The 27,815-nt window shown below is 42.3% G+C and overlaps 1 protein-coding gene across 6 annotated transcripts in view; it reads left to right on the top strand.

The window, feature by feature from the left end:
* LOC144823747 (protein 4.1-like) overlaps positions 1 to 27,815 on the top strand; it is a 960,864-nt gene that overhangs the window by 386,593 nt on the left and 546,456 nt on the right. For 3 of the 6 annotated variants that reach the window (XM_078682548.1, XM_078682547.1, XM_078682546.1), the window contains exon 2: positions 2,915 to 3,369. Coding sequence is in view for 4 of the 6 variants with exons in the window: in XM_078682546.1 (XP_078538672.1) it covers positions 2,915 to 3,369 (455 nt within the window). In the remaining 2 variants the exon portion in view is untranslated. Of the gene's footprint in view, positions 1 to 2,889; positions 3,370 to 27,815 lie in introns of all 6 variants that reach the window. The other 3 variants (XM_078682545.1, XM_078682544.1, XM_078682549.1) reach the window with 1 other exon arrangement.

Genomic DNA, 27,815 nt, shown 5'->3' with positions numbered 1-27,815 from the left:
TGTAACCATCATCGAAATGCCATGGCCTTGACAAACCAGCCCGTCAAAGCAGTGGCAAACTATGAAAGTTAATTGCTTAGGTGGACTGACCCAAAGCTCATGGTTGCGAGAGCTACTAACTAGAAATGACAGCCCGACTCTTTCACCTTAACAGCTTGTGGGTATCCTGCCATTTATTGGCAGTATGGAAAACTGCTTCTAGTAGTATTAAAATAGAAGCCTTTATACTCTGGTATTGCCCCTTCAATCGTGCATCATATATAGTATGCCTGCACATATACATGCTCTCCTCAGTTCCCTTTTTCTACTGAAATGTGTGGATCCTGATCCGTCTTTTCTAGTGTGCATGTCACATACCTTTCTTTTTTGCAGTAATTACGCTCTGTTGTGTTCCTTTGGCCCTTTGACTTTAAGAGTTCGCTGAAATTGAGCATCTAGAAAACCTGGTATGGTCTTCTAGTGTACGTGTTGGCGTGTGTCATCTTTTGTATTTTGTAGTGTTGGCTAATGATCTTAATATCTGCCTGGATATTAACAAACGAATCAACATTCCAACAAGAAGCCAAGGATGGAGCCATTGGGTGTAGGCCCATTGAAGAATTAGGAAGCCATTTAAAACGCGAGAACTCTAACATACCGTGTTTTTTTTCTTTCGGATTTAGGAGGCAACAAGAACTACAGTGTGTAAATAATGTGTTTATATACATGCAGATCACATACTCTTGATTAATTCCAGCTAAACTTCGGTTAGTCAATGATGCACTCAGTAGATTCATGTAACCCGAGGTGTTGCATTGCTACTTGTTAGCTAGACAGGGAGGCGAGTCTGTGCTCTACTTTGGGGTGTGCCCAGCTCATGAACTCTGTTGTTTTTAGACGAGAACTTTTCATTTCGGGGTAGAGAATGGAGGGTTTCATGACATTTATATTTTAATGATGATATATTGCTGTGATCTGTGTTGGGTCTCTCATGGCCGTGCTCTTTTCCCCTTCGTTCTGCATTCATCACTTATTTTCCTTTCTACTGGGTTTTGAGGTTGTGTGTGTGCGTCTAAATATATTTTAAATGACGTTGTGTCGAAATGTTATCTCTAAATAAAATATATTGAAAGTTGAAATATGCAGCATCCCTATCCGTGTGCCACAATGCAGGGCCCTTTTGGCATCGTGCCTGCCTCCCAACTACAGTTTCGTTAGCCTGAGTCCTAGTCAGTTGTCCTCGCCATTCGTCTGTTTTGATCAACTGATTGCAACTTTCCATTCTCCACTGCTCTCATTCCTCATCTGTCAATGTACAGTGTGAGCTTCTCTGGATAAACTCGTGCAAAGAGGTTTTGAGAGTTGATGTGTATAGAATTTGTACTGCATTTTTTACTTGTTTCACCTATTTCCTCTGATATTCTGCCCACGTGGACTGAGAACTGTAATAGTTTTATTGATGACTCCATAAATGTTCTCGGGTGATCTTGTTAGTGTTATTAATTGTGGCATTAGAAATGTGGTTCCATTGTTTAATTCTGTCTTTTACTTTTAAGGATATAATTATTTTATAATGATGTTTTCTTTTTCTAGTGTTTCAGATGTGATTCAAATTTCTGAATGAGGATCTTGTTGCAATTCTATCAGTGCAAATATTGATAAAAGCTCACTGATAAAGACACTTACAGGGATCTATTTTTATTTGAGAAGCATATGTGGTCTGTTATTTTACATGCTCTTCTTTTAGTTTTTCATTAACGCCGATAAGAAATTGCAATTTGTCTCAAGGTCACAACATTGCAATAATATGAACAGATCCCTTAATTCTCTGCTGGTCTCCATCCTTCCTTGTGTCGAGCATTTCCACGCAGTCTCAATTCAGGATAGAAATGGAGCTCGACTTATGGAGGGTGGGAACAAAACAATTTTTCAAATAAAATGCATAACCAAAAATGCATTTAGCTGACCAGTGTGAGACCAGCAGAGAGGGAGGGGCGGCTAGTGCAGTTGTTGTAGTTACTTGTAAAGGCACTTCTGTTCAAGCAGAAAACATAAAACATGCTTGTAAATGCAGAGATCTGGAAGTTCGTACAAATGAGTGCAGCAAGACTAATCTAGAGAAGTCGATTGACTAATCTGTTTCCCTGGTAAAAATTTGAGGTTGACCCTCAATGACCCAGGACTACGTCACGATCTAAGCCAATACAGCCATGAGTATTTCAGGTAGTGATGCATCGCCGGCAATAATTGAACTCAATAATATGTGCACAGGGGTGGCTGGCTTGCAATGTCTGCAGAAACCTGTTATTTTACCCTGCCGCCCAAAAGATCAGTATCTTTATTACTGTAAAACATGTTCACACAGGATCCTGACACAAAAAGTAGTGTAATTCACTGGCAGTCATTCCTAACTCTGTAGATCATTGTAACATATGGACAGATAAAGGGCCAACATTAACAAACAAAATCACCCTGATACTGCTGACTGCAGCGCCTTGATCTTTTCTTTCACAAGTCCTTTACTCACAAAGGTTCTTTTCCACCCCAAGGGCACAAATATATGTCTAGTTCTTTAGACATACATAAGACTTTACTCCTGTGAAATGTATGGATCGCTTTATGTCCCTCTCTTTTTGTGATATAGTTAAACAGCATGTTGGTTAATCGGTGACAACAACACTAGCCAGCACCTGTATTGTTCGTTTGTAACCCATAGTTTAATTGTCAGCAAGGAAATAGATTATGTACCCAAAATACTTTTATGTTTAATGATTCATTTAAAGTGTCTGAAATGTATAATACGTCATGACTTTTCCTTTTTTGTATCATGATTAAACTGCTTTTATTTTGGGATTCACTGCAATTGTAAACTATAAAACATGTTGACTGGTTTTTGATGCTTTGTTGCAGTAACATCGCCTTACCATGACAACAGAGAAGAGTGTAGTGGCTGATGCCGAGAATCCTCCACAGCAACAGAAACGTGAGGGAGAGAAACAAGAGGAAACTACAGTAGCCAGAACCCAAGAAGTCCCGCCAGATGAGGAGCCCCAAAAAGCGGACGAGGAGCCAAAATTGAGGAAAAAAAAAGTCACAGGCAGTGTTTCAAACAAAGAGGACACACCCGCTCACGAAGACCAGAACAAGAGTAAAGACAGGCATTCGGAAGGCAAAGGGTTGTCTCGCCTTTTCTCATCTTTTCTCAAGAGGCCCAAGTCGCAGGTTGTGGAAGAAAAGGATTCTCAGTCAGCTAAAAAAGTTGACACAGAAGCGAAAGAAGACAACCTAGAAGAGGAGATATTGCTGAAAGCCCCTATTGCTGCTCCTGAACCAGAACTCAGGACTGACCCCTCTTTAGATCTCCACTCCTTAAGCAGTGCAGAGACTCAGGTAAGATGCTGAATACATCAGGAATGTGTTCCCTTTTTATGTGTTTGTTTATACACTCCAACTTGCAGTGTGGAATGAGTGTCGAGCAGAAAAATATTAACCAGTGTATTTTAGAATCTTCTATTGCAGACATTCATGTATATAACCGATATGCAAAAATGCCCCATGAGTGATGTTTAGTCTGTTAAAAAGGATTCTTTAGAAAAGATGTGATATTTCAAGTTTTGAGGGTGAAAGTTAACATAGGTTGCAAAAGATACTAGACCTTACATTTTCATTTGCGGGAATGTGTGGCAGAAAAATCTACATTAAAAAGAAGAGTGGCTTGTAGTGTGTAGGAGAATAGCTTATGTACATTTCTTCAGGTCCCATATAGGAACCTTCAAATAAGAAATTTATTATTTATTTATTTAAGTAGCTTATACAGCGCGCAGCTACCCCCGGAGGGGTGTCCCGGCGCTAAAAACAGAACATCAGGGAGGGAGGGGTGGGACCGGCTTCTGACAAGACAGGGATCATAATCTGGAAAACAGCCAGGTTTTTAATTTAGCAAGGAAGATGGATTCAGATGGGCGGAACCTGAGGTCGAGAGGGAGGCAGTTCCATAGTTTGGCAGTGATTACGCTGAACCCTCTGCCGCCCATTCTGGAACGTCGAAAGCGGGGTGTAATCAAAAGGCGTAAGTTGTTAGATCTCAGTAATCTGACAGATTGAGAAATTGACACTCGCTTTTTTAAGTAGCCAGGTCCGAGGTTGTTGATGGCTCGAAAGGAGAAAGAAGCAAGAACAAGTATGTTTCATCAAATGTTGGTCCCAAATAATAGGAGTTAATAAATCTGTAGAGAAAACGAATGTATGTAAATTAGTAAGGCACAGTTCTCAAGATTTATGGTCAGCCATGACTTGTGTTGTCCCTGAAGATTCTGCGTAACCAGTTTAATGAATCTGTATGGTTAAACTCCAGTATGGAGGCCCCTAAAGACTGTACGATGAGGTTTGGGTTTTATTTACTCTCTAAACAACAACCAATGTTCTTCTTTAAATGAATATAGGCAGATTTTACGGACCTGATAATCTACCCACAGTAATAATATTCACGTGGATTGTTGAACAGTTCTGTTGCAGCTGTTTTTTTCATCAGCGGCAGAAATTGGTTCCCTTCCATTATCACGGAAGAGAGGGATTGTGAAACCCAACCACAAACTGTGGTTCTACCTCGTCATTAAATTAACAGCTAATGAGCCAGAGTGACAACCGTGCCAAGGTCTATTCAGAACTAACACTAAACCATCTGAATGAATGGATAGTCGATTATTCTAATCCCTAAAGAAAAGAGGCTTCAGGGAATTTCTCCAGTGCTTTGCACTAGTCATTTGCACGAAAGCCAATAGAACAAGTAGGGAACTTATGCTGATATTTTGGTGACTTTCGTGCAGCTTTTGCTTTGGTAAATGGGAAGATTGCAGGGAGAAATGAGCAGAGATGAATATTTAAATAGGCCTTCTTTCACTTCTTTGAGCTCACCATCCCTCTAACTGGGCACCAGTGTAGTGGATCGATGTGTATTTCGAGGAGTTTTTCCATTGTGAATAACTTGAAGCAGGGTTGTGTCTTAGCACCAGCCCTGTTTGCCCCCTGTTTGGCTGATCTTTGTCGAAGGCTGTCTGAGACAGTCTTTCTCCCCGAAAATAGATGGTGTGCATGTCGACTGTTTATTGCATATGGATGACCTTGTCCTAATAAATTGCACATCGATTGGACTTAAACTAATATTGCCAGCTGTTCGTTTGTTATTATTTTAAACAATCCCTTGACCAGTAAATCCAGACAAAACCAAAATTGTAGTCTTTTGTAAAGGGAGCAGAATGAGTTCGTTATCTGGGCTGGCATCTTTGTGGTAGGTTCATGTGGGACAGAATTATTAGACTTAGACAACAAAGTCTCCTGGGATACCTTTGAAAAAAAAGTATATAGAATCATCAAACACTGTGATCCAGTCAGTTAGACTTCATTTCACTCTTCCTTCACAGTACGATCTTGCTAACATACGTCCTCTAAGATATCTCCACTCACTTTTGGTCAATCAGCATAACCTCCTTTCAGAATAGTGTAGCCAGGAGTTCTAAAGCAGCAAACATAGGTGGGCTTGTGATGTAGATTTGGGCCAACATCTCAAATTAAAGTATTAAAGATTGTGGCTATGTGGAATCCAGGTTGTCCATCTCCCTAACATGAAAATTCATTAGGTGTGGAGGATTGTTTTTCCATGCATCTCCCTCTTACCTGATCAAAAATGAGAACGGAGATTTTCAAATTCAGAATAGGATGTAATCCATTGTTATCGGTCCACGGTATGGGATCCCGAATACAAAGAATAAGGGGAAATGCTGGTGTGTCTTGATTGTTAAATGCACATGCTTTCATGTTCTACTGCATTCTTCTCTCACGGTAGCCCTGCAGTTTCAATTTTTTAAAAACATTACTTCTAAAATACAGTACAAAGGCTCTTTAGCTTTGAGTGTTTTGGTGGAGTAGAATTTTGTCTAGCTTTTAGTTTAGATCATTTTTACTACTATGAAGAAACAATGTACATTGACTTGAATTAATCAGTGAGTTGAGATCAAATCTTATCTAATTTTATTGTTTAATAGACAGTGGTCTCTGGTCTTAATAAACATTATTTTAAACCGTATCTGCACACAGTACAACACATTACATTTTCAGAAATATCAAGGATTGTAGTTGAACGGCTTGTGAAAGAATATCAAATTCACTTGAGCGAAGAGGATTTTATAGCAAGAGTTTACATGTAAAAGAGGTACAATTTTATGTGTTCCAGGGTAGGGGTGAATGTGTAGTACAAGGTTTTAGATACAAGCTCTCATGCTGAATTTTCAGTGGTAGAATGGTATTGGTATTACAGCACTCTGATGGAAGACCTGGAAAGAGCCAGATTTGCTATTAATACTTACTAGTCGCAGGCAGAGATGAACATTGGCTTCCTAAAATCCTACAGTTCTATTTTGGGAGAAACCAGAACAGATGCCTTCTTTGTAGTAAGTATTTATTGTCATGGAAAATGCATATAAAGAAATATGAAAATAAAAGTTGGAGGTGCTGGACAAGATAAACCTGAGGATTTAATTGGTAGGGGGTGCTTGGTCAAATAGCCAACATTATGAAAGACAATAGCAGCTCCAAGCCTATTTCAAGTCGAACACATTTGTATTATGAAAAATAGCAAAATAGTGATATCGCAGCACAGAGAGACAAGACTTTGCCGTTCCAAAGTGATTGAGCATATAATGTTAGCCCCTCTCTAGCATTCCTCACTGTCATACATTTACTTCACAGAAGCAGCAATAGGAAAGTTTGTGTGACAGAACCCGAAACTTAGACATTGAGAGTAAGCTGGTGCTCCCCTTTATCTTGAGAAGCATGGAAAAAGACTTTGAAACTAAGACACATGGAGGGAGCTCCCTTGCTGACAAAAGTAGATTCTGTAGTCTTGCTTTGGAGTGGCAAGTAAGAAAGTGAGGCTAGCACACATCAAAAGCAACAATGTCTTAACTATTAGATAAGTACAGCATAGGTATACAAAAGGCCTGTCTGTTACTGAGTGTGGACTTGTTATTGCATTATTAAATCATTACAAAACAGTAAAACAAGTTTAAAACATTAAAACTGCAAACCCTTTTGATCCACCTGCTTAAAGAACTAGTTAACAAAGGATTATTAAATAGTCAATATAACTATTCCTTTTTAAATTTCTTTTAAAGATGATCTAATCAGAAACTCCAATGGTAACACATTTCAGCTAAGATTAATCTTTCATGCTTGATCTTTGTTGTCAAATTCCAGACAATAACATTTTGTCACCTTGATTAATTCTTCCATTGCAGCTTCCCTGTTGACTAAATAAACTGTTTTCAAGTTACTATTTATGCTAGTGATTACCTTTTTATTTCTAATCTTAAGATTTGGTAACATCTGAGTTTTCAACATTTGTTTTTTCCTTTGATTAATATTGGGATAACTTTACTATTGTCTTTATTAAATTAATAAACACAGGAATTTAATTCTGTTCATTGCATTAGTTAATTGCTCCTTCTCTGGCGATTGCCATGGTGCAAATGAATTTGAGAGGTATGCTTAAGAGCTACTTAAGTTGGACAGCCAATTTATCTAGGTTCCATTACAAAACATACTTTGCCTATAAGCTGGCTTTAAATGGACAGGATTGAATGGGAAGTCGAGAACAATCAAGAAAAGTTTCCATATTACCAAGCCTGTCAAAACAGTAGCTGAATTGATGTTGGGTCTATTTAGTAGGGCTTTGGAGTAGGGAACTGGGGTCACAATCTGCTTGGAGGTTAACAGATAAAAGTAATCCTTTATAACCCTTCACAGGGAGCAATCAAGATATTAGTAGAAATACTGAGATGATTTTATTAAAATAAAATAAATAAAAAATGAATCTAGTAAATAAGTTAAATCAGTAATGCTCTTCCTGGCATTAATTTGTAGATTTAGATTTTAATTTCTTGATTTACTCACTGCTACCCTACCTTCCACACCAATTAATCATTGCCCGCAGCCACATAAAGTATCTTCAATGAAGCTCTTTTTTTTAAAAGTGAGACTCCCACGTACCCCATGTCAGCCTACATCCATTCTTGCTCCATCAGTCCATATGCAACTGGTCCGATCCTGTTCCTCTATTTCCTTTCTATAGCAAGAGGCAGAGATTGACTTTCCCTGGTTGCTTCCTTTTTTTGTAGTGAATCTAAATACCGTCCCAAGGTCAAGAGAAAGTCATTTGGATTCACACAGATCCAGATTCCAATTCACTCACGCTATTCAGTCCCTGTACGTGGGGAATATATACACAATAATTGTATTACTCAAATTCCACCAGACCTAAGAATGTAATATGAGACAGCTTTATTCATAGGCATAATAAGTCTAGTTAAAACATTCCAATCACAATAAAAAACAGTGAAATTCAATAATCCGTAAACATAACAATCATATATACTTTAAAAAACGCTCATACACAATACAGAACCTCAGGAATACAGTAAGAGCTAATTAACTGTTTCCGTGAAATAAATGTGTGGATCATAAAAACAGAAAAATCTACTTACAGTAACATCACATTATACACAAAAAACATACATAACGGCCTTCTTCATTTGCTGTTCTTCTTCCATGCAGGGGCGTTTGGCTTTTTGATTGGCAAAAAAAAAGAGAAATAAAACTTGCTTCCATTTTCCACGTGCTTTATGGCTTTTGGCAGTATTTGAGCACAGGCTGCAAATTTTAGTGTCTGACTTGCATCAGCCCTTCATTTTGTTCTTGGGAAACTACCAATCTATGAATTTGTCTCAAAATCAGATGCTACTCTAGTCTGTGTTTGAGAAAAAGTCCAAACTGCTGTTGATCCACTGTCTTCCGTTTAGAGGGATCCCTTTCCAGGGGTACTCCAATATTTACATCTTTTGAGGAGAAAGTGAAGTTGCAAGATTTGTAGCCCTGCAGGATCAGTTGACGTTTTTAAATTAAAATGTCAGTCCAAGGAGAATAGCAGGACTTGAGTTTCTAGGGTTAAGACATTTTACCACCGCCCTTTGAGTGCGTGAAAGTATTGAGATGATCCATGTCTATTTCCACAAATATTACCTACACAAGGAAATGGAGTATGTCCTGCACATGGAGCCTTTGGAAAAAATGCAATCTCGGTTACGCATGATGTTCATGGCATATTGTCATATTTGCTTGATCTGGCGATTACTGGGCTGCAATGTTTCGAGCATTTGGTAGCTTTTTCATGGCAGCAACAAAATAGGAGCTACAGGGGGATGTAAGGACAAGCCGCCCCCCCACTCTACGCACTGTAAATCAACACAAGGCCTGTCCCAACAGGAATACTCCTAAATCTGCAACTCCAACACTGAAGGGGTCTCATAAATTTATATAACTCCCTCATAGACTTTTTAGTCAAGGTGTTGTAGTGTATTTTAATTAAAACATATACCAAATAACATATCATCATAGACCTAAGCACACGAAAAAAAGGTATGGAGCAAAGAGAAAGCACCTCACGGTTGCAACACCAGGGGGACCGCTGGCTGGTACTCACCAGCAGGTCCACTTATCATTGGTAACTTTCTCTCTGATGAAAAGAAATGTGTGTGCTATATTAACCCAATGAAATCAAAACAAGATAGAAAACCTAAATGTGAGTGTAATATCTATACATGCTACTATAATGCATACCCCTTGGACCCTGTGAGAATATAAACAAAATAATCCTCACCATTTAAAAATTGGTAAAGCTTACTGGCTCGAAGTAACTTTATTCAGTGCTGTAAGCTATCTCAAATTAAAAATGGTTCCCATAGAACCATAATCAATCATTGTAAGCCAACATGTTTCGTTGCCAAAGAACAATTCTGGCAACTCCTTCAGGGCTAAAAATAGCCATACCCAGGGACAAGCGAAACACTAAGCCACGTGGGCACAGGTGAACGTTCTGCCTCCCAGCTGATCTGAAACCACAGGGAGTTACGATCGGAGTGTGTCCACCCCAGGTATTCGGACTGCGCAATAAGTGGGAGAAGTGATGGGGAACCCACTATCCTGTCTAACCGGACATGCAAGTCATGGACTGTTGAGTAATAGGAGTAGATTCTATCAGTCGGGTGGAGTGCGCACCACAAGTCCTGCATGGCCCAGTTTAAGAGCCAGTCCCTAAGCATTCGCGTTGGACAACGCCACTGTGGCACGGAGAAGGGGGAAAGATCGATCCAGCTGGACATTCAGAACCATATGAAAATCCCTGCCTAGCAACCAAGGGAGCCCAGCATAGGGGTGCAGGAGCTGCGTGAGCTGCGCTAGAAAAGACGGCTGATCCACATTAGGTGCATATAATGAACCCAACAACATCTCTTGACTATTCAATTTCCCCCGCACTAGTGTATACCTGCCCTCCCGATCCACCTCCACCTCTTCACAGATAAAGAAAAGCCCGCCCGCACGCAGATCAGTGTACCCCGCGCATGTGCTGAAAAGGTGGTGCCGTATATTTGCCCTCTCCAACGCCTGCGAAGTTTGTCAAGCTCCGTCTTGGTCATGTGGGTTTCCTGCAGAAGGACAACCCCTACGGAGTGTCGCTGTAGGTAGGAAAAGATGGAATAACGCTTTGACGGTGTGCGCATGCCATGTATGTTCCAGGCCACGATATTAGTGCGTGTCATCATAAATCCGGGTAATCCGGCGCGGGATAGGGCGGAGTGGCCGCACAGGGGGGTCTGAGCCAAGGTCTGAAGAGAGCATATCGGTGCGCTGCAATGCAAACAAACTAACAGCTGCAAACAGTGTAACAAATCGGGCGTATCCCCGAATGGGCATCCATCCAAACCTCAGAAACTACAATTAATGGTGAGCTATTCCAGCATATTGCCTGGTGGGGTGCGTGCGATAACAGAGACTTGACTGCACTATTCCCCCTCCCATGTCGCCCTTGTGTACGGGAGGTGCAGTAATGTGTCGTGAAGTAAACTAACTCGTAGGTCCAGTGCGAGTCGCAGTGGGCCCGTGGGTGTAGACGAATGTGGCATCAAACACCATATGCCCCGCCCACGCTCCGAGGATGCACGCAGCGCAATTCAGCAACATGTGTGCAGACACACAAGGCAGAGCAATTTGTGGCTTATGTGTGTTAACCATGTCCGAACTTAGCACTATGACTTAATGTTATATAATCTGTCAGTAGTCTGTGGAGCCACCATTGGCAGGTTTGAGTCATCCGAGATCACGGTGGATGGGGATGATGCGCCACTGGTTCCTGGAGCACTGCACATATAGGCCTCCATGCGGTCAATGCTATGCACTGTCCCAAGTGTTGCCACCGCCTCGAGCACCTCCTGTCGTTCCATTCTGATTTTCTCCGGGCTGGGCGCTACTGGGAACCGGTCTTGCAGGTTAATATGCCCCCCGCCGTCTACGCCGTCTGGATCTTCTCTCCGGCGGGCTGCTGGCATCTGAACCGGTAGGTCATGTTCCTGTCCACTGCCCCGACTTCTCCAGCCAGTCCCACACTTCCGTCGTGGAGTCGAAGAAGCGCGTCCCCTCTTTCGTGACCTCTCTCAGCCGGGCCGGGAACAGCAGGGAGTAAGGCAACTCCAGCTCCCTGAGTTGGCATTTCACTGTCATGTAGTTGCTTCTGCGCCGCTGCACAGTGGCTGTATAGTGCAGGAAGAACATAACTCTGCTGCTTCCCACATTCAGGTTGCCTGATTTCCGGGTTTCACGTAGGACCACGTCCCTGTCCCAATAATTGAGAAGTTTGAAGAGGAACGGGAGGGGTCTGGCCCTCGGCCTGGGCTTCTGCGCTGGCACTCTGTGCGCTTTCTCCACAACAAATTTCTGTGATAACGCCCGTTGGGGCAGGAGATCACGCAACCAGCGCTCAACTTACTGTTCCGGGTTTCTGCCCTCCTCTCCCTTCTGAAGGCCCACCACGAGGATATTATTGTGTCAGGAACGCCCTTCCGTGTCTTGTATCCGGTATTCAAGCGCATGGACCCGGTCAATCATATCTAGTAGTGCTGCGGTGTGACTCTGGGTAATGGGCTGAAGCTCTTGAAGCATTTGGTTATGTGCTGTAACTCTGTCGGCCAACTTACGATGATCAGCGTGGAGAAGGGTGAAATTCGGCGTGACATTGTCAATTCGCGTTTCTAGGGACTCCTTGCTCTGCTCCAGGGTGGTGCCAATCCTCTCCACCGCCGCACGCACAGAGTCCATCTTGCCCGATAGGGCCGCCGCTTGCGGTTCCATGTCTCCCCTTTGGCGCCCCTGTGGGGGTCCAGGCTCCCTGTGCGCGTCTGTACTTGCTGCGATTTGTCCCGCAGCCGGCCCATCGCAAGTTGTTGAGCTTTTGGCATCCGCAAGCTGTCCGCAAGTTGTGAGGGCGCAAGCAGCAGCAGCCCACCCCCCGAACCAGGGTCCCCCTCCGCCGACTAAGGAAAAGCTTGCCGTGCCACTCAGCTAACGGAGGATTCCGCAGGGCCCCCCCCCCCTCTGTGAGCGACGTCTCAGGTTCTGCGGCCCGTTCCTCGGGGACCTCGGTGTCTTGTCTCTAGAATAGGGGAGGAAACCATCCACTTTGCGCCCGCCACAGGCACAAGGGGGCTGTAACCCGCTATCTGTTTCGCCTATTCAGTGCAGGGATTCCCCGCTTCTCCTCGCTTGTTTTGGAGCACCTCACCGCTGTCCTTGCTACTCTGTTGCACTGCCCGACGGGGCCTCTCATGTCAGTCACTGGTAGTGCACGTTGGGACTAAGACCGGCACGGCTCGATCCCACCAAACACACCCGAGATGTGCCCACCTGAAGGTCATGGAATCCCTGGGCGCAACCGCCCTCTATCACCCCCACTGCACGGTGCACAACCACGACAGAGCTGCACCTACTAACGTTCCGGGCGGTCCATCTGCAATAGTATTATTTGTTAGCGCTCCAGAAGGGGCCGCGCTCTCTTGGCAGCTTCTCTCAGGCCCCGACTCTCAGAGCCCCACTAGGGTCCCACAGGCGCCCCACTCTCTATCACCGGGAGCGCCCTGTATGCAGGTCCGCAGCTTGTGCCAGGGGCTCACCACACTTGTTGCAGTCCCATTCAAAATGGCGCTTCTCCCAAAATGGCACCCACTCCCTGCCTCACCAGTCTGTAGGTCAGCAGTGTCTCAAGCCCTGATGGCAAACAGTCCCCCCAGCTTCTCCGTAGCCTCCTACTCCTCCGGGCACTCCAGGCACACCTTCTCTCAGTCCTCCTTGCCCTAGGTGGCCGCTCCTGGGCTGTATAGTCAGCCGCTGCTTACTTGCCAACGGGGGGGGGGGTCAACCACCCGCTTCGTTCTATGCCTCACTTTCGTTGCGCGCTAGCCCGCAGTTTATACGGCAATATTCCTGGGGCGCAGGCCAGACCGCTACCGCCCGCACCTCACTGCAAACTTGGGCTTGCGGCTCGCTCAGGCCTCACTCCTGTTGTGTAGCATTTTAGAATCCAAGCGTAATTTACCGATTCATGCCCTTATATAGCTATAATTCTAGAAATCATGGAGTTTCAAAGAACTACCATTCCCTTGGGGTTCTTTGATGATGTTATTATGTCCGACTTTACGTCAAACAAGGCCCCTTCAAGGTATAAATATGCCTACACTTGCCCTAGCAAAGACATACATTCTACTTTACGCAGAAAGGGTTAAACCTCTCTACGAATTAATCAAACCTGATTTCAAAAGTACTAATTGGACTCAAAAACGCACAGAAATTTTGCGTTCAGTGCAAACCGACATGTTAGCAACATTACATTTACAGACACGCGTAAACGTACGCAACCTTGTAATCAGAATAATCCTAGGAAGATGCAGATTTACCTACTTAACCTTTAATGAAGGTGAAAAAGTACCAATTGCTTACAATTTATACTTGTACACAAAAGCTGAAATGAAATTCCCTTCAACAGAAAAAAATCAGACAGCGGTTCAAACTGCAGTAGCAAAAGAGAGAGCTCTCGCACAGGGTAAACGCATAATGGTCGTTACTCCTGTACCTGCCTTAAAAGCAGTGACAAAAGCAAGCATTCCAAATGCTAAGGCTTTACATCCAAGATGGATACAATGGGTTAACTCTCTTGCTGCAACAGACGTTGAATACGTTTTTGACCCCTACTTGAAAACGCATGAATTTCTACAATACGAACAAGAATGTCCTCTGTCCACTGAGATTCTGCCTCTGGAACAGTACGAATGTATAATTTATACAGACGGATCAGCACAGCCCGCAATTGGGGGCAAACAAGCTTATAGTGCTGGGTACGCGATCGTTAAAGGTCGTTGGCGCAATAGTAAATTCTGACCTATGGTCACAAAAACACAATCTCTCGGAGACTGTACAGCTCAGCGAGCTGAACTACAGGCTTTCAAGATGGCGCTTGAAAATACCGATCTCGAATTCCCCACACTCATAGTGTGCGATTCGTATTACTGCTTTCAATATTACAATGAATACTTGCAGAACTGGGTTCAAAACGGTTTCAAAGATGCAAAAGGTGGCACAATCAAGCATAAGTTGCTTTGGGAACAAGTAGTTTAATTACAGAAAGAACTACAAAAGACTCACGTGATCCATACACTGAGTCATCTGCGTGATGGCGTTCACGTTGAAGGGAATTCATTGGCTGATGAGCCGCGAAGGCAGCTGCGCAAATGGCTTCTGTAGCTGCAATCACTCGTTCGAAAACAAAAATAGACAGCGAAATAATGCAGGCTGTTGCCGCGTCCAACAAAGACAGCGGTAAAACGTTACCAAAAGGCTTTCCACTCAAGTACTCATATATAACTGATGTGAGTAATGTTCCTTTTGCTCAAATCCCTGGAGTGGGGGATAGAGTAATTCCAAGCATGGAACATAGATTAGGACTAATCTTAGCAGCACGTGAAGGGCTCGCCTTTGCACACGCAGGTGTTACCGCCACAGTGTCATTATTAAAACAAAGATACTGGTGGCCGTGCATGAGGAAACAGACCAGAAACTATGTTGGAATGTGAAATTTGCCAGAAAATAAAGGTTTCAACAGTGAAACACCCGGCGCAGATGCCCCTTTAACTTTCAGATAAACCATTAGCTTACGTTTACCTGAAACACTGCGGTCCCTTACAGATTGATGGTAACTATAAATATATCATGGTCGCAGTGGATTCATGCTCAAGATTCATTTGGAGGTGGCCTCACCGCTCGTCTGACGCCCGAACTGTTATAAAAGATTTGCGAGTCTTTATCGGCACATACACAATCTGCACGCTACATTCTGACCAGGGTCCTGCATTTAGCCAAAAAGCTTACAAGGAGGCCATGGCCAATCTGGGCGTTGCTTTGCGGTATTCGAGTCCATTCCATCCTGAGGGAAATTCTGTAGTGGAAAGAAAAAAACGGAACATAAAGCAATCTTTTACAGCTAGGGTAGTAGGATCGGGTGACGAGTGGGTCAAACATCTAATAAGTGTCCAACGTAGTTTAAATAATCTGCCACGAAATTCTCTGGGTGGAATCACTCCATTCGAAATCCTTTTCTGTACTAGACTGCTTGTCCAGGACCTCGATCGTCACACTTCAGTGGTGGAACAAAAACCCTTTGATATAAAAGATCGTTTGGCTGTTTTGCAGGTCTTAAATTAGAAAAGGAGAAGTCAAAGCAACACAATACAGAAGCCAACGACCACTGAAGGAGAACCACCTGTCCCAGCAAGGCCTGTCTGGATTCTAAAGATTGGGGATCTAGTCAGAGAAAAGATCGCGGATAAGAAGGAATTTGAGCCTTCTTACAGAAAACCAGTACCTGTACTAGCAATCCACGGTTCAAGAACAGTGTTATTGCCGGCCCGATCAACCACCTCATGTGGCCGATAATAAGTAGTAGGCTCAGTGGACTACAAAGATGTAGCAGAAGACCAAATCTTGCTGCTATCCAAGATGTTCAGACTGAGAGACTAATAACATTCGAAGACTCTGCAGCACAAAACAAAGGACTAAGCAATAAAGCAATGGAACGTGTGCCTCTTGAGACCCAAATAACAGTTTGTCAAGAAACATCTGTATACAATGATCAAGCATCTGAATATACTAACATGACAAAGGATCCGGTAGCCCCAGTGATTTAAAAAAATCCTGATGCAATTCCTACAATTGACAGAACTGCCTCTGGTTATTTCATTAACTTTGATACGTTTTCTGAGGACCCCAGTGAGCCTCAAACGACACCAGCAAATAAAACTTTAAAGATCAAGTAACAGAACTTTTTCAGCAACTTGAAATAACTTATCTGGTTTCACCATGGGTTGAATTTTGGATTGTGCTAGGCGTACTTTTTCTCCTACTTTGGCTAATCCTGGTATTAACTTTGGGAATGCGGATAAATAGAAGATATAGTAAAATGGACACAGCAAGTAAGAATATCAACTTGCTCCTGAAGCCACACAAATCATCTCATCGTGAACAAAGACTTGACATCAGTGTACATTACAGCCGTTCCTATACCTGGGGGTATAGCATGGGATAGAACTGATTATGACATCTATGGTCCTGCAGAGCTGTTGAAGATTCCACATCAATTTAAGCACGTTTTCTGATGATTGGGACTTTGAGACTGGTAATAATATGATGTCAGATTTAGAGATGTCTGAAACATTTACAAAACATGAATACTTAAAAGGTTCATTAGATTATGCACAAATGTATTGTTATAATCATTATGGTCATCATTACTTGCACAAATCTGCAAACCCTAGAACTATTTATACTTTCAATCAATGGGAACATTGTCCAACGCCACCAAAAGGTAGCTCAAAAACATTCTATCAAACATTTCCATACTTCTCAGGTTTCAATACCACAAATACGGAAACGTTTTCCTTTAAAAATGTTAATAAGACAGGAATGAAAAGTATGTTAACCAATACAAAGCAAATTTATTCAGCTGCCTTTTATGCCCAGCTGTCCTCATTAGGCTTCAACTTAAACAAAAACTTAATGGGGCTCAAGAGACAGGCAGGTGCAGGTAATAGAAGCTTTATTTCGAGCCTGCATTATCCCTGAACAAATAATGTTTTTGAATGACACTGTTCAACAGACATCCTGCCTTGGCATGACCAAGATAAAAGATTTAAACAAACCTTCCATACCTACACCTACACCTGATAGTCAAAACACTTCAGAAGGAGGGGTCGACGTAAAAACTATTTTTCTTAAAAACAGAACTGATCCTGATTGGAAAAAATGGTTAATCTGGCCCATAGACACGAATAACTGTCAAGATAGATTCCTGAACAAGACACAAGGATTTACAGTAAGTAGGCCAGATCCAAGATATGTCCAGCGACAACATCATGGGATAGTAACAACATACAGTGTAGGAAAACTATGCCTTGAGTGGCTACAAAGATCTACACTGACAGAGGTTAAACAACAGTTATCTTTACTTAAAGATGGCATTGATTTAAGGGACTTCTTACTAGGTACTGTGAAGCAACGTCCTAAATGTTTCATATACGCAGGTTTATATGCCATTTATAATGAAGCTTGGAAAGCGACACGCAGAGACTGCAGAAAGAATACGAGAAATTGATCGTATTAATTTAGAGAAAGCACTCTCTGTAGTTGACAATGGGTTAACGACCCTGTCATCCAGAATTTATTCTTTGGACAGCATAATATCCTTTGCCATTGACATAATGGAACAGGACTTCTCATGCTACAGCATGGACAGTCACAATTACGTTCTATAATGCTTTTAGGCTGGACGTTGCAAAATCTTCGTTCTGGATATGTGCCATGGCGTCTAATCAACACCACATCATTGTTTTCTGTAGTTAACCTTACAGATAAACAAATCACTTTGGCAAAAAGAGGAGCAGACTATACGGTGCTGAGCATTGAAAAATTGGAAAGATTACCATTAACTGTTTCAGAAAAACCTGCAAAAGAATGGATAATACACAGGATAATCACTCTGCCTGTCACAATTTTCAATACTGTTTGAAACATATACCAGTTGCCGTGTATGTAAGGTTGGGTAAGGCATACATAAAGTCAACTTGGGAATTACCATACACATACAAATATTGGAGTTGGGGAAAAGAAGTATTTCTTAGTGGTACACAATGTAAAAGCGCACTAAGCGGTACACTTTTATGTCTGGGTATTAATTTACATGGAGCCTGTGATGGTTCTTCGACCAACTTATTCTGCCAACTGCAAGGTTCTCCAGCAGCAGTGATAGATCCAATTTTTAGGCAGCTTTCTAACGGGAGCTATATAATGTTGAATGACCACAGCTGTTGTGGAATGATGCCAGGAATAGCCTATCTCGTAACTGTGTCAGCCAGGGTCCCTTGTTGTATGCAAGTGTTGTTTCCTAAAGCTAAAACAGACGGGGAGTCGCAGTTATGGCCTTCACTGAATATCTCGTCTATTCGAATTGATACTTTAAGCAGAATGAAGGCCATTCTTTTACAAAAAACTGTGCCACTGACCTCGTCCAAAGAGACGTATGAACTACAAGTTGCAAAATCCTCTGCAGAGATACATGCCCTTTTATCCACAAACTCCCCAATACATTTCGTAGAAATGTTAGGTCGTATCTTCAACATGTCTGATACCAGTGGTATTGTACATGTATTTAAGACAGTTTTTTCAGGACTGTTTGCACCATTTGAAGCAGTCTTAGGCATTTTTTCAAACTTCGTGCACTCTGTGTTCGGCAGCCTGCCACTCATTTTGGGACTCTTAGCAGAAATACTATTCTTGTTCCTTCTGCTCCGATATGGCAACTCCGGTCAGCAACGACACCCAGATTACCATCGAGAACACTCTCCTGGCAATGAAGTGTCGTGAGCGCATGATACAGATTCTGGGCCTGGCTTGTCCACGAGACCTGAATACCTCTGGTTCCTATCATTCGGACCAATCTGGCAAGATTGCCTCTTACCTGTTCTACAATGCCTTCTATGTGGAGAAGAATGCATGTTGGACGTCTAAAACTTCCATCAGCACTGCCAACGGATATTGATGCGTTGCTTGTTGTCCCCAGCGGCTACCAATCCTGATGAAGGCATTCATTGAGATCTCACAAACTCAATCTGCTGACGGTGAGATACGTGGATTGGCAGGCACACAGGTGCCATCTCCATCTCCGACGAACATTGCTAATGCGGCTAGCGCTGACGGCGATGGTTCACATTTTTGTGCTATCGGTTTACTTAATGAAGTGGTCCAACTTTCACCTCCTGTGGTAGACGATTTCTTTGCCAGCTTAGAAGATTTAATGTTTTCTCCAAACAACGAGAATTACTTTTGAACTTAGCACAGAGTTCTATGGGACTCTGTATTCGACCTTCACTTTTCAAAACAAAACTTCCAACTTTAAAACTCTATTCTTCTGCGATTTGACTTTTTCCAAAATGGAACTTTTTTTAGGGGCACAAAGTAATCTGCTTAAAGTAGAACTATTCTTAGAGAACAAGAATTCTTTGAAACACTTCCAAGTGACAATATTTGACCTTGTCCACAACCTAAACAGTATATATATTCTGTCATGGAATACTGTATTTAAGAGCCATTTCATGAATGTTATTTCATGACTCATTCTGATAAGCATTTTTTTTTTTAAAACCTTTATTGTGCAGTAAGAAATATACAAATACGGGCCTACAACCATTCAGGCCGGCCACGACACAATATGAGCAGCCGATGACTCCGGAAGGATGGTCACCGGAATTAACCAACAATACAAAAGCAACTAAGTCAGACTAGAAAAGATAAATACGGCCATCGAGCAGGAGCAAAAAAGGTTAATTTTTTAAATAAGGAGTATCGCAGGATCAATTGCAGTGTATGAATATCCGAGTTCCCAGAGTGGGCCACGAAGCAACAGCAAAACATAAGGGCATCAATGCGGATAATTATCAGCAACAGTGTACACCATACAAGAAAAAGATGCCACATAGCAAAGCAGCGCCCACCGTGGCTCATCGCGTGTCCACTTATCACCCAGTTACACTTTTAAGACAGAACAGAGGAACCGGAATAGCGACAGTGAGTATAATCACCCGCCATACTACCTAAAAGAAAAAAGAGGGGAAAAGGGGAAGGAGAAAGGGAAGAAATAATGTAAACAAGAAAGAGAGAACGCCGCGCTGGAGCAAGCACCCCACAGTAATAAGCACGCAAAGAAGTAAGGATAGCACCAGCAAGGTGGGCATGCGAATCGTAAATGAAACGCGCGAAGCGCAAGAAAGAGAACAACGCGCCTCCAGTACCCACCCTCAAGCATACCAAGGGAGACAGGAACAGACGCGGCGCTCCGATAAAGGGATACAAAAGGGCCATAGGACTAAGGAAAAGAAAAAGAAAGAAGCCCCAACCCACCCAACCCACCCTGCACCCCTGCTGAAGGCTACGGCCTACCCCCCCTAGCAGCGTGCCTGGCGCCCTAAATCAGAACCCGAAATATAGAGAAGTCAGGAAGAAGAAAAGAATAGAGAGGCAAAAAATGGGGGGGGGGGGAAGAAATCAAGAGGGAGAGGGAGGGGACCATAAAATGAAACGTTTGGCCCCAGCCCCCCGCCCACCCACGGAATTACACAGCATCTAAACGAGATCGAGACAGTCTCGGGTATCATAAACTCACAAGGGGATCGTCCATATTATCATGAGTGGGGGTCGACCACAGCACAATCCGTTCACCAGTAGGTCTCAGGGTTATGTTTGGCTCACCCCTGGCCCTTCTTAGACATCATTATCACATATGAGGTAGCAGTGGGTAGCAAACACCGCAAGATGGAGAGGTCATCCAATCGGAACAAAACAAAGCAAGGATACAGACCAGGGGGCCTCGGTAACCAGCAACAAAACAGGAATCGTTCTCTGCAGTCCGGGTCTCTCAACAATGACAACAAGAGCAACAAAAACCAGGAGTTCAGTCTAGCCGAATAGGAAAGTAGAGGTTCCCCCGCAGAACAACAGGACAACCTCACCAAAGTAGATCGGAACAGCGGTCCACAACGCTCCTCGGACGTTCGGGCAGGAACAGGCCCCAACTTGGAACCCACGTCCCCACACTCCACACTCCAATCTGTCAGAAGAGCCGGGCCGCAGACTTGCAGACTGGTTGATGGACAGCGGCAGCACTCCTCGCAGCGTCACCACGAAGCCGATCCGCGGCCATGAAGAACGGTCTATCAAAGATGGCGGCGGACCGCATATCTTTCACTGGGGCACTGGGGGCCAAGGCAGCATGCAGGGACTGCAGGGCGTCAAGAACATCACCAATCGTGGGCTCATGCGACCAGGCCCCCACGCAATCCAGCCACACAAGTCCGCCGTCTCGAGGAAAGCCGTATCCCAAGTCGTCGGCCGCCATCTTGAGGGTTCAGCAGCGTCACCACCCTCCGCAACTCCCGGAACGGGCCCCCAAGCGAGGACCCCCCTGGAGTTCACACAGGCCCCACTAATGGCAGTCTTGGTGCAGAAAGATGTGCCACCAAATCGGGGGGTCCGCCTGCACCACCACTCGCGGGCATCACAAGCCGATTCCGGGCGCAGGGCTTCAGGATGACCGGACGAGGCAGCAACGGGGGGGACACTCCTTGCACAGTCGATCCCCATCCGCGGCGCACCGACCTCCACACGGGCCTCCCGGCCACCAGAACAGGCCCGGTCAGTATCCACCGGGACAATCGCACAACGGCTTCTCACCGTCGGCTCTCTCTCCCGTCAGGGGCCGCCGTCGACACCGCCACCCCGGCCGATCCAAGCAGGCGAGGTTCCGGTCTCCACACCTCGAAGGCCGGGCCGAGCAAGAGCACAGACTCGGAACCACAGCACGCAGGAGCCCCCAGATCAGACGGTGAGTAAAAGCAACGCTTTACGTTTCCGTTTCTTCCCGAGTGTGTCATCTCGGGGCAGGATATTTAACAGGATTTGCGTGTTGGGCAGGAAGGCTGACGGAGCCGAGCTACAGAGCGGCCATTGCGGTCGCGAGCTTGGCTCCTCCCCCTGATAAGCATTTTTTAATGTCACACTACATGCTTAGAATGAAAATATTGCTTTTTAAAATGCGTACAGCACAAATGCTCATTTTTCGTGTATACTGTGTGTGAATATCAACTCAAAGTGATTACAAAACTATAGGTTACAATAAACAACTATAGGTCAACAGGGAAAGGTACATTCAAAGGAAACCAGCACAAGAGTAAGTTCTTTATAAAATAAGTTTGGTTCATTTAATAACAATCATATTAAAAAGTAGACATCAACTGTCATACTAACATAAACATACATTTAATAATTAAAAGTAAGAAACAGATTACACAACATACTATACTTCAATACAAATAAGTTGACAAAAATTAAAAATAATAATCAGTGGCAATGATTATTGTTCGACGCGCGTTTCGGCGTTGCAGACAACGCCTTCTTCAGGAGCCACAATTTCTCATCTAAAGAAATACAAAATGTGCACATAATCAACATAACATTTATCACTGAAACTAATTTTAACAATTTTTAAAAAAACCAGGAATCATCCACTTCCTATACAATATTATTACAATCTAAAACGACAGTGCTAGTGCAGAACCTTGAAAACACTTTCCCTATGTTGCGAGTACAGTCCTAATAATACTCGACATAATGCAGAATAATATATCCATTTATTCATATATTTGAGCAGTTGACATTCAATTATACCAGGCCTACTAACCCCCAGTCTCCAATGAACCCAGAACAGTTCATAGTTTTCAAAATTACGAGGGATAGATTTTCATTGTGCTTATTATTTTAAAATAGGAACATATTCATCCACAAATTACTACAAGCCTAGGTTTGGCATCAAACTATATATTTATCCATGGGACCTATTTTAAACATGAACTAGTCATTGCTTATTTAGTCTATGCTATAGGATATCCAATGTTAATTATCCTACACATGTAATACAAAGTCGGATACCAAATGTGGTCAGATCCACATTGCTCTTACACCAGAAGGCCTTACTTATAGATTGGTTATTGGATCTCAACAATGGGGTATTGCTCTTACCAGAAAGATATTCTGTTGATCACTTATACCAGCTTCTACTCTAATAATGGCCAAGGTCTAGCCACCTTTTGCGAAGAGTTTTTCCCCACGAACAATTTCTAAATCTATAGTAAAAACATAATAATACATGTGGAAAAAATATACATGTAAGTGTGCTAACGGTTCTTCAATTATTTAAAAAAAGAGAAGAGAATACAGTTTCCACCGCACTATCCTTACCTAGAATATGTGGTAGTACTGCCTCTGTAGTAAATGAACGATCCCCTAGGAGGTAGCTGTATATTGCAGTTATTTGAATTGACATCGACTGCTCCTGATGTGAGCTTGTCTGTATATTCAGGATAGTGATACACTGTCTGCTATAAACATAATAAATTTGTATTATATACTTTAACCTATAGCACTCACAGCAATTGTCGTTATACAGTCTTCATTAATTTGATTGAATTCTTATTCCAAACGACCCCCTCGAATTACATGTCTTTGCCCTAAAAAACGGCATGCGTTTTCAAGCCGACTTACTAGTTCCTGTCTATTTAAAATCAAAACTCGATGACAAGAGCCTCCCTGTTCTCAGGCCCAGTGCATTTAAACGCTGACGCTTAACTTTAAATTTTGTCAATGCTATGTTAACACGCATACTTTCTATGTAACATGCGGGAGATTCACATCAACTACCAGATAGCGACTTACATGGGCTTGTATCAGTTCCCGACGATAAGCCTTATCTGAATTACTGGTAATTAACGTAAGGGCAAGGCAAGTCCTGACACAAGTTTCCTCAGCTGCTCTTACCTCTTAAAGAATGTCAGGCTTGTCCGCTCTGATGATTCTTTAAAGTCCACTAGCTGCAGGCAATACACTGCACCTTTTTTCAGCGTGAAAGCGGACAGATAAACCGCTCCAAGCAGAGTCTGCATAGGAAACAAACGCGTGCTTACCAGTAATTGACAAAATTTAAAGTTAAGCGTCAGCGTTTAAATGCACTGGGCCTGAGAACAGGGAGGCTCTTGTCATCGAGTTTTGATTTTAAATAGACAGGAACTAGTAAGTCGGCTTGAAAACGCATGCCGTTTTTTAGGGCAAAGACATGTAATTCGAGGGGGTCGTTTGGAATAAGAATTCAATCAAATTAATGAAGACTGTATAACGACAATTGCTGTGAGTGCTATAGGTTAAAGTATATAATACAAATTTATTATGTTTATAGCAGACAGTGTATCACTATCCTGAATATACAGACAAGCTCACATCAGGAGCAGTCGATGTCAATTCAAATAACTGCAATATACAGCTACCTCCTAGGGGATCGTTCATTTACTACAGAGGCAGTACTACCACATATTCTAGGTAAGGATAGTGCGGTGGAAACTGTATTCTCTTCTCTTTTTTTAAATAATTGAAGAACCGTTAGCACACTTACATGTATATTTTTTCCACATGTATTATTATGTTTTTACTATAGATTTAGAAATTGTTCGTGGGGAAAAACTCTTCGCAAAAGGTGGCTAGACCTTGGCCATTATTAGAGTAGAAGCTGGTATAAGTGATCAACAGAATATCTTTCTGGTAAGAGCAATACCCCATTGTTGAGATCCAATAACCAATCTATAAGTAAGGCCTTCTGGTGTAAGAGCAATGTGGATCTGACCACATTTGGTATCCGACTTTGTATTACATGTGTAGGATAATTAACATTGGATATCCTATAGCATAGACTAAATAAGCAATGACTAGTTCATGTTTAAAATAGGTCCCATGGATAAATATATAGTTTGATGCCAAACCTAGGCTTGTAGTAATTTGTGGATGAATATGTTCCTATTTTAAAATAATAAGCACAATGAAAATCTATCCCTCGTAATTTTGAAAACTATGAACTGTTCTGGGTTCATTGGAGACTGGGGGTTAGTAGGCCTGGTATAATTGAATGTCAACTGCTCAAATATATGAATAAATGGATATATTATTCTGCATTATGTCGAGTATTATTAGGACTGTACTCGCAACATAGGGAAAGTGTTTTCAAGGTTCTGCACTAGCACTGTCGTTTTAGATTGTAATAATATTGTATAGGAAGTGGATGATTCCTGGTTTTTTTAAAAATTGTTAAAATTAGTTTCAGTGATAAATGTTATGTTGATTATGTGCACATTTTGTATTTCTTTAGATGAGAAATTGTGGCTCCTGAAGAAGGCGTTGTCTGCAACGCCGAAACGCGCGTCGAACAATAATCATTGCCACTGATTATTATTTTTAATTTTTGTCAACTTATTTGTATTGAAGTATAGTATGTTGTGTAATCTGTTTCTTACTTTTAATTATTAAATGTATGTTTATGTTAGTATGACAGTTGATGTCTACTTTTTAATATGATTGTTATTAAATGAACCAAACTTATTTTATAAAGAACTTACTCTTGTGCTGGTTTCCTTTGAATGTACCTTTCCCTGTTGACCTATAGTTGTTTATTGTAACCTATAGTTTTGTAATCACTTTGAGTTGATATTCACACACAGTTTTTGTCCCTGCCCTAAGAACTATCTATTCTATTAGCAGGGGACCCTTGATATTCACATCATTTTTCGTGTATAACCATTTCAAATACATTTTATGTATTTTGGGAGGGATTTTTACACATCATGCTTTAGATATGTTTAAAATGTTTAAAATTTAGTAATATCGAACATAATAAAGTGGAGTGGATGTTGTGTAGCATTTTAGAATCCAAGCATAATTTACCGATTCATGCCCTTATATAGCTATAATTCACATTGCCCTTATGTTGACATTGAAATCATACCCATATTTAGACATAACCCATCCAGTCCAAATACAGGCATGGCTACTTCCACTAGTTCCAAAAAGCCACAGCGATTTCTTGGAAAACTAGGCTTCAGCAGTCAGGGACATCCCCTTGCTTGAATATTGATTTTTCCTAGAAATCATGGAGTTTTCAAAGAACTACCATTCACTTAGAGTTCTTTGACGTTATTATGTCCGACTTTACGGCAAACAAGGCACCTTCAAGGTATAAATATGCCTACACTTCCCTAGCAAAGACACGGTGGTTCAGAGCAGCTCGACTATCTACTTGCCCGACGCAGCTTGCTACAGCAAGTGCCGAAGGAAGCCGACCCTCCAGCTGACGCACCGACAGAGAAGCTGTCCTTTCTCCAGCTGAGAATCCAGCTCCAGTGTTTCCAAGATCCCCTCGCGGAGTGTTGGGAAATAGAGTCCCGAGACCGAGATACCGGACCTCCTTCATTCTAAAACAAAGGTACGGAGCTGATTAGACCCTAAGAGAAATCTTGGTTAGATTCTAGGCAAAGATAAACTAAACCTATGCTACACCTCACTTACATCTTCCCTCGTACTAGACTTAGGTTAGGTATATTGGGGTAGGCCCCCCCCCCTATTCCTCTGTTTCTTATAATGAAGGTTAATTATATTTCATGGGTTCAAAATGTTATTTGGGATGGAGCTAATGGGTAAGCAGGCTGACAGTTGACTGAAAGCAAGTCTTAGTAAAGTTAGAAAAAACTGTAAATGAAGTGTTTGATATGCTTATGTCTTTTCATCATAATTCTTATTTGATTTTCTGTAGCATTAGCATAACACGAGAAATGGCAAGCAAATTCAGTTCAATAAGCATCGTCTCACATTATTAACATTTGTCTTTTATCTCAAAGATGCAGTTATTGCTCATGTATGAACAAAACAGTATAAACATTGGTCCACAACGGCCCTATTTCACTGTTCACCTGATGTTTAAGAATAAGGGATTTTGACGTCTGTTTGTACTGGGTTGGTCTCTTATTTATGAATCTTATTGGTATTTACTTTAATCGCACGCTGCTGGAGTGAACAGTCTGCTGGATCCAATTCAAGAAATCCCTATATAGCCAATCATATTAAATTACAAATAGGCTATCAGTGGGGGGAAACAGCAGTTTTGTTTTGTATTGCATTTATTATTCTGTTCACCTGTAGCGATTTTTCTCGTTCTTTTCATTACTTTTCTATGTAGTATTACGCTTTAATTCCCAGCCCAGTTCTTCACCTCTGCTTCTCATCTCAAAATGTGTGGGCCTTTCATCGATTTCCAAAAGACTGCCATTTGTCTTTTGCTAGAATCATCGCAAGATCTTTGTATCTATAGCACTTTCTTTAGACGAGGCCTAACAGCCAGGTCTCGTTTCAATCAGTACATCTTTGAGTCCCTCCCAGTAGGGTACTGTAACCTATTTCTTTGGGAATGAGGTAGTGTTTTTTGTATGATGCAGAGTTTGAAAAATTCAAATGTAACAATTGTTGATGCTTTGGGTACATAAATAAAAATCCGATTCCAGTCCACCTTTTTTGTCTCTTTGATTATGCCAATTGCCAATTTTTCAGTAAATTCGTCCTGGTAATACTCTGCTCTTTCGAATGCAAGGTAAATATCAACATTATTTTTATCTCTTTTCCTGGTGTTAATATTTAATTACCTACATTTTTTTTTTCAAAAACCTTTATTGAGAAAAAGCAAAGCAGGCACAGTACACCGTGCAACGGCGCAGTGCAATATACAAAACAGAAAGCAGGTCAAGCGCACCATTATACATAGGTGTCAGCTGTCAGCACAGTAAATAAGCATGAAGAGAATGTCACAACTCCATCACATCAAGGTCCCTCCCTCATGGGGAAACACAAATTGATCGTTGTCGGCAATGAAGGGCTAAGGTGAAAGGGGCGGAAGCGCCAGCTGCAGGAGGGGGTGGGGAGGTGGGATGGGGGAGGAG

Source organism: Lissotriton helveticus, chromosome 3_1, assembly GCF_964261635.1.
Source record: "Lissotriton helveticus chromosome 3_1, aLisHel1.1, whole genome shotgun sequence".
Lineage (NCBI taxonomy): Eukaryota > Metazoa > Chordata > Amphibia > Caudata > Salamandridae > Lissotriton > Lissotriton helveticus.
The sequence above is the reverse complement of the archived record's forward strand: the minus strand, read 5'-3'. Positions and strand labels throughout refer to the sequence as shown.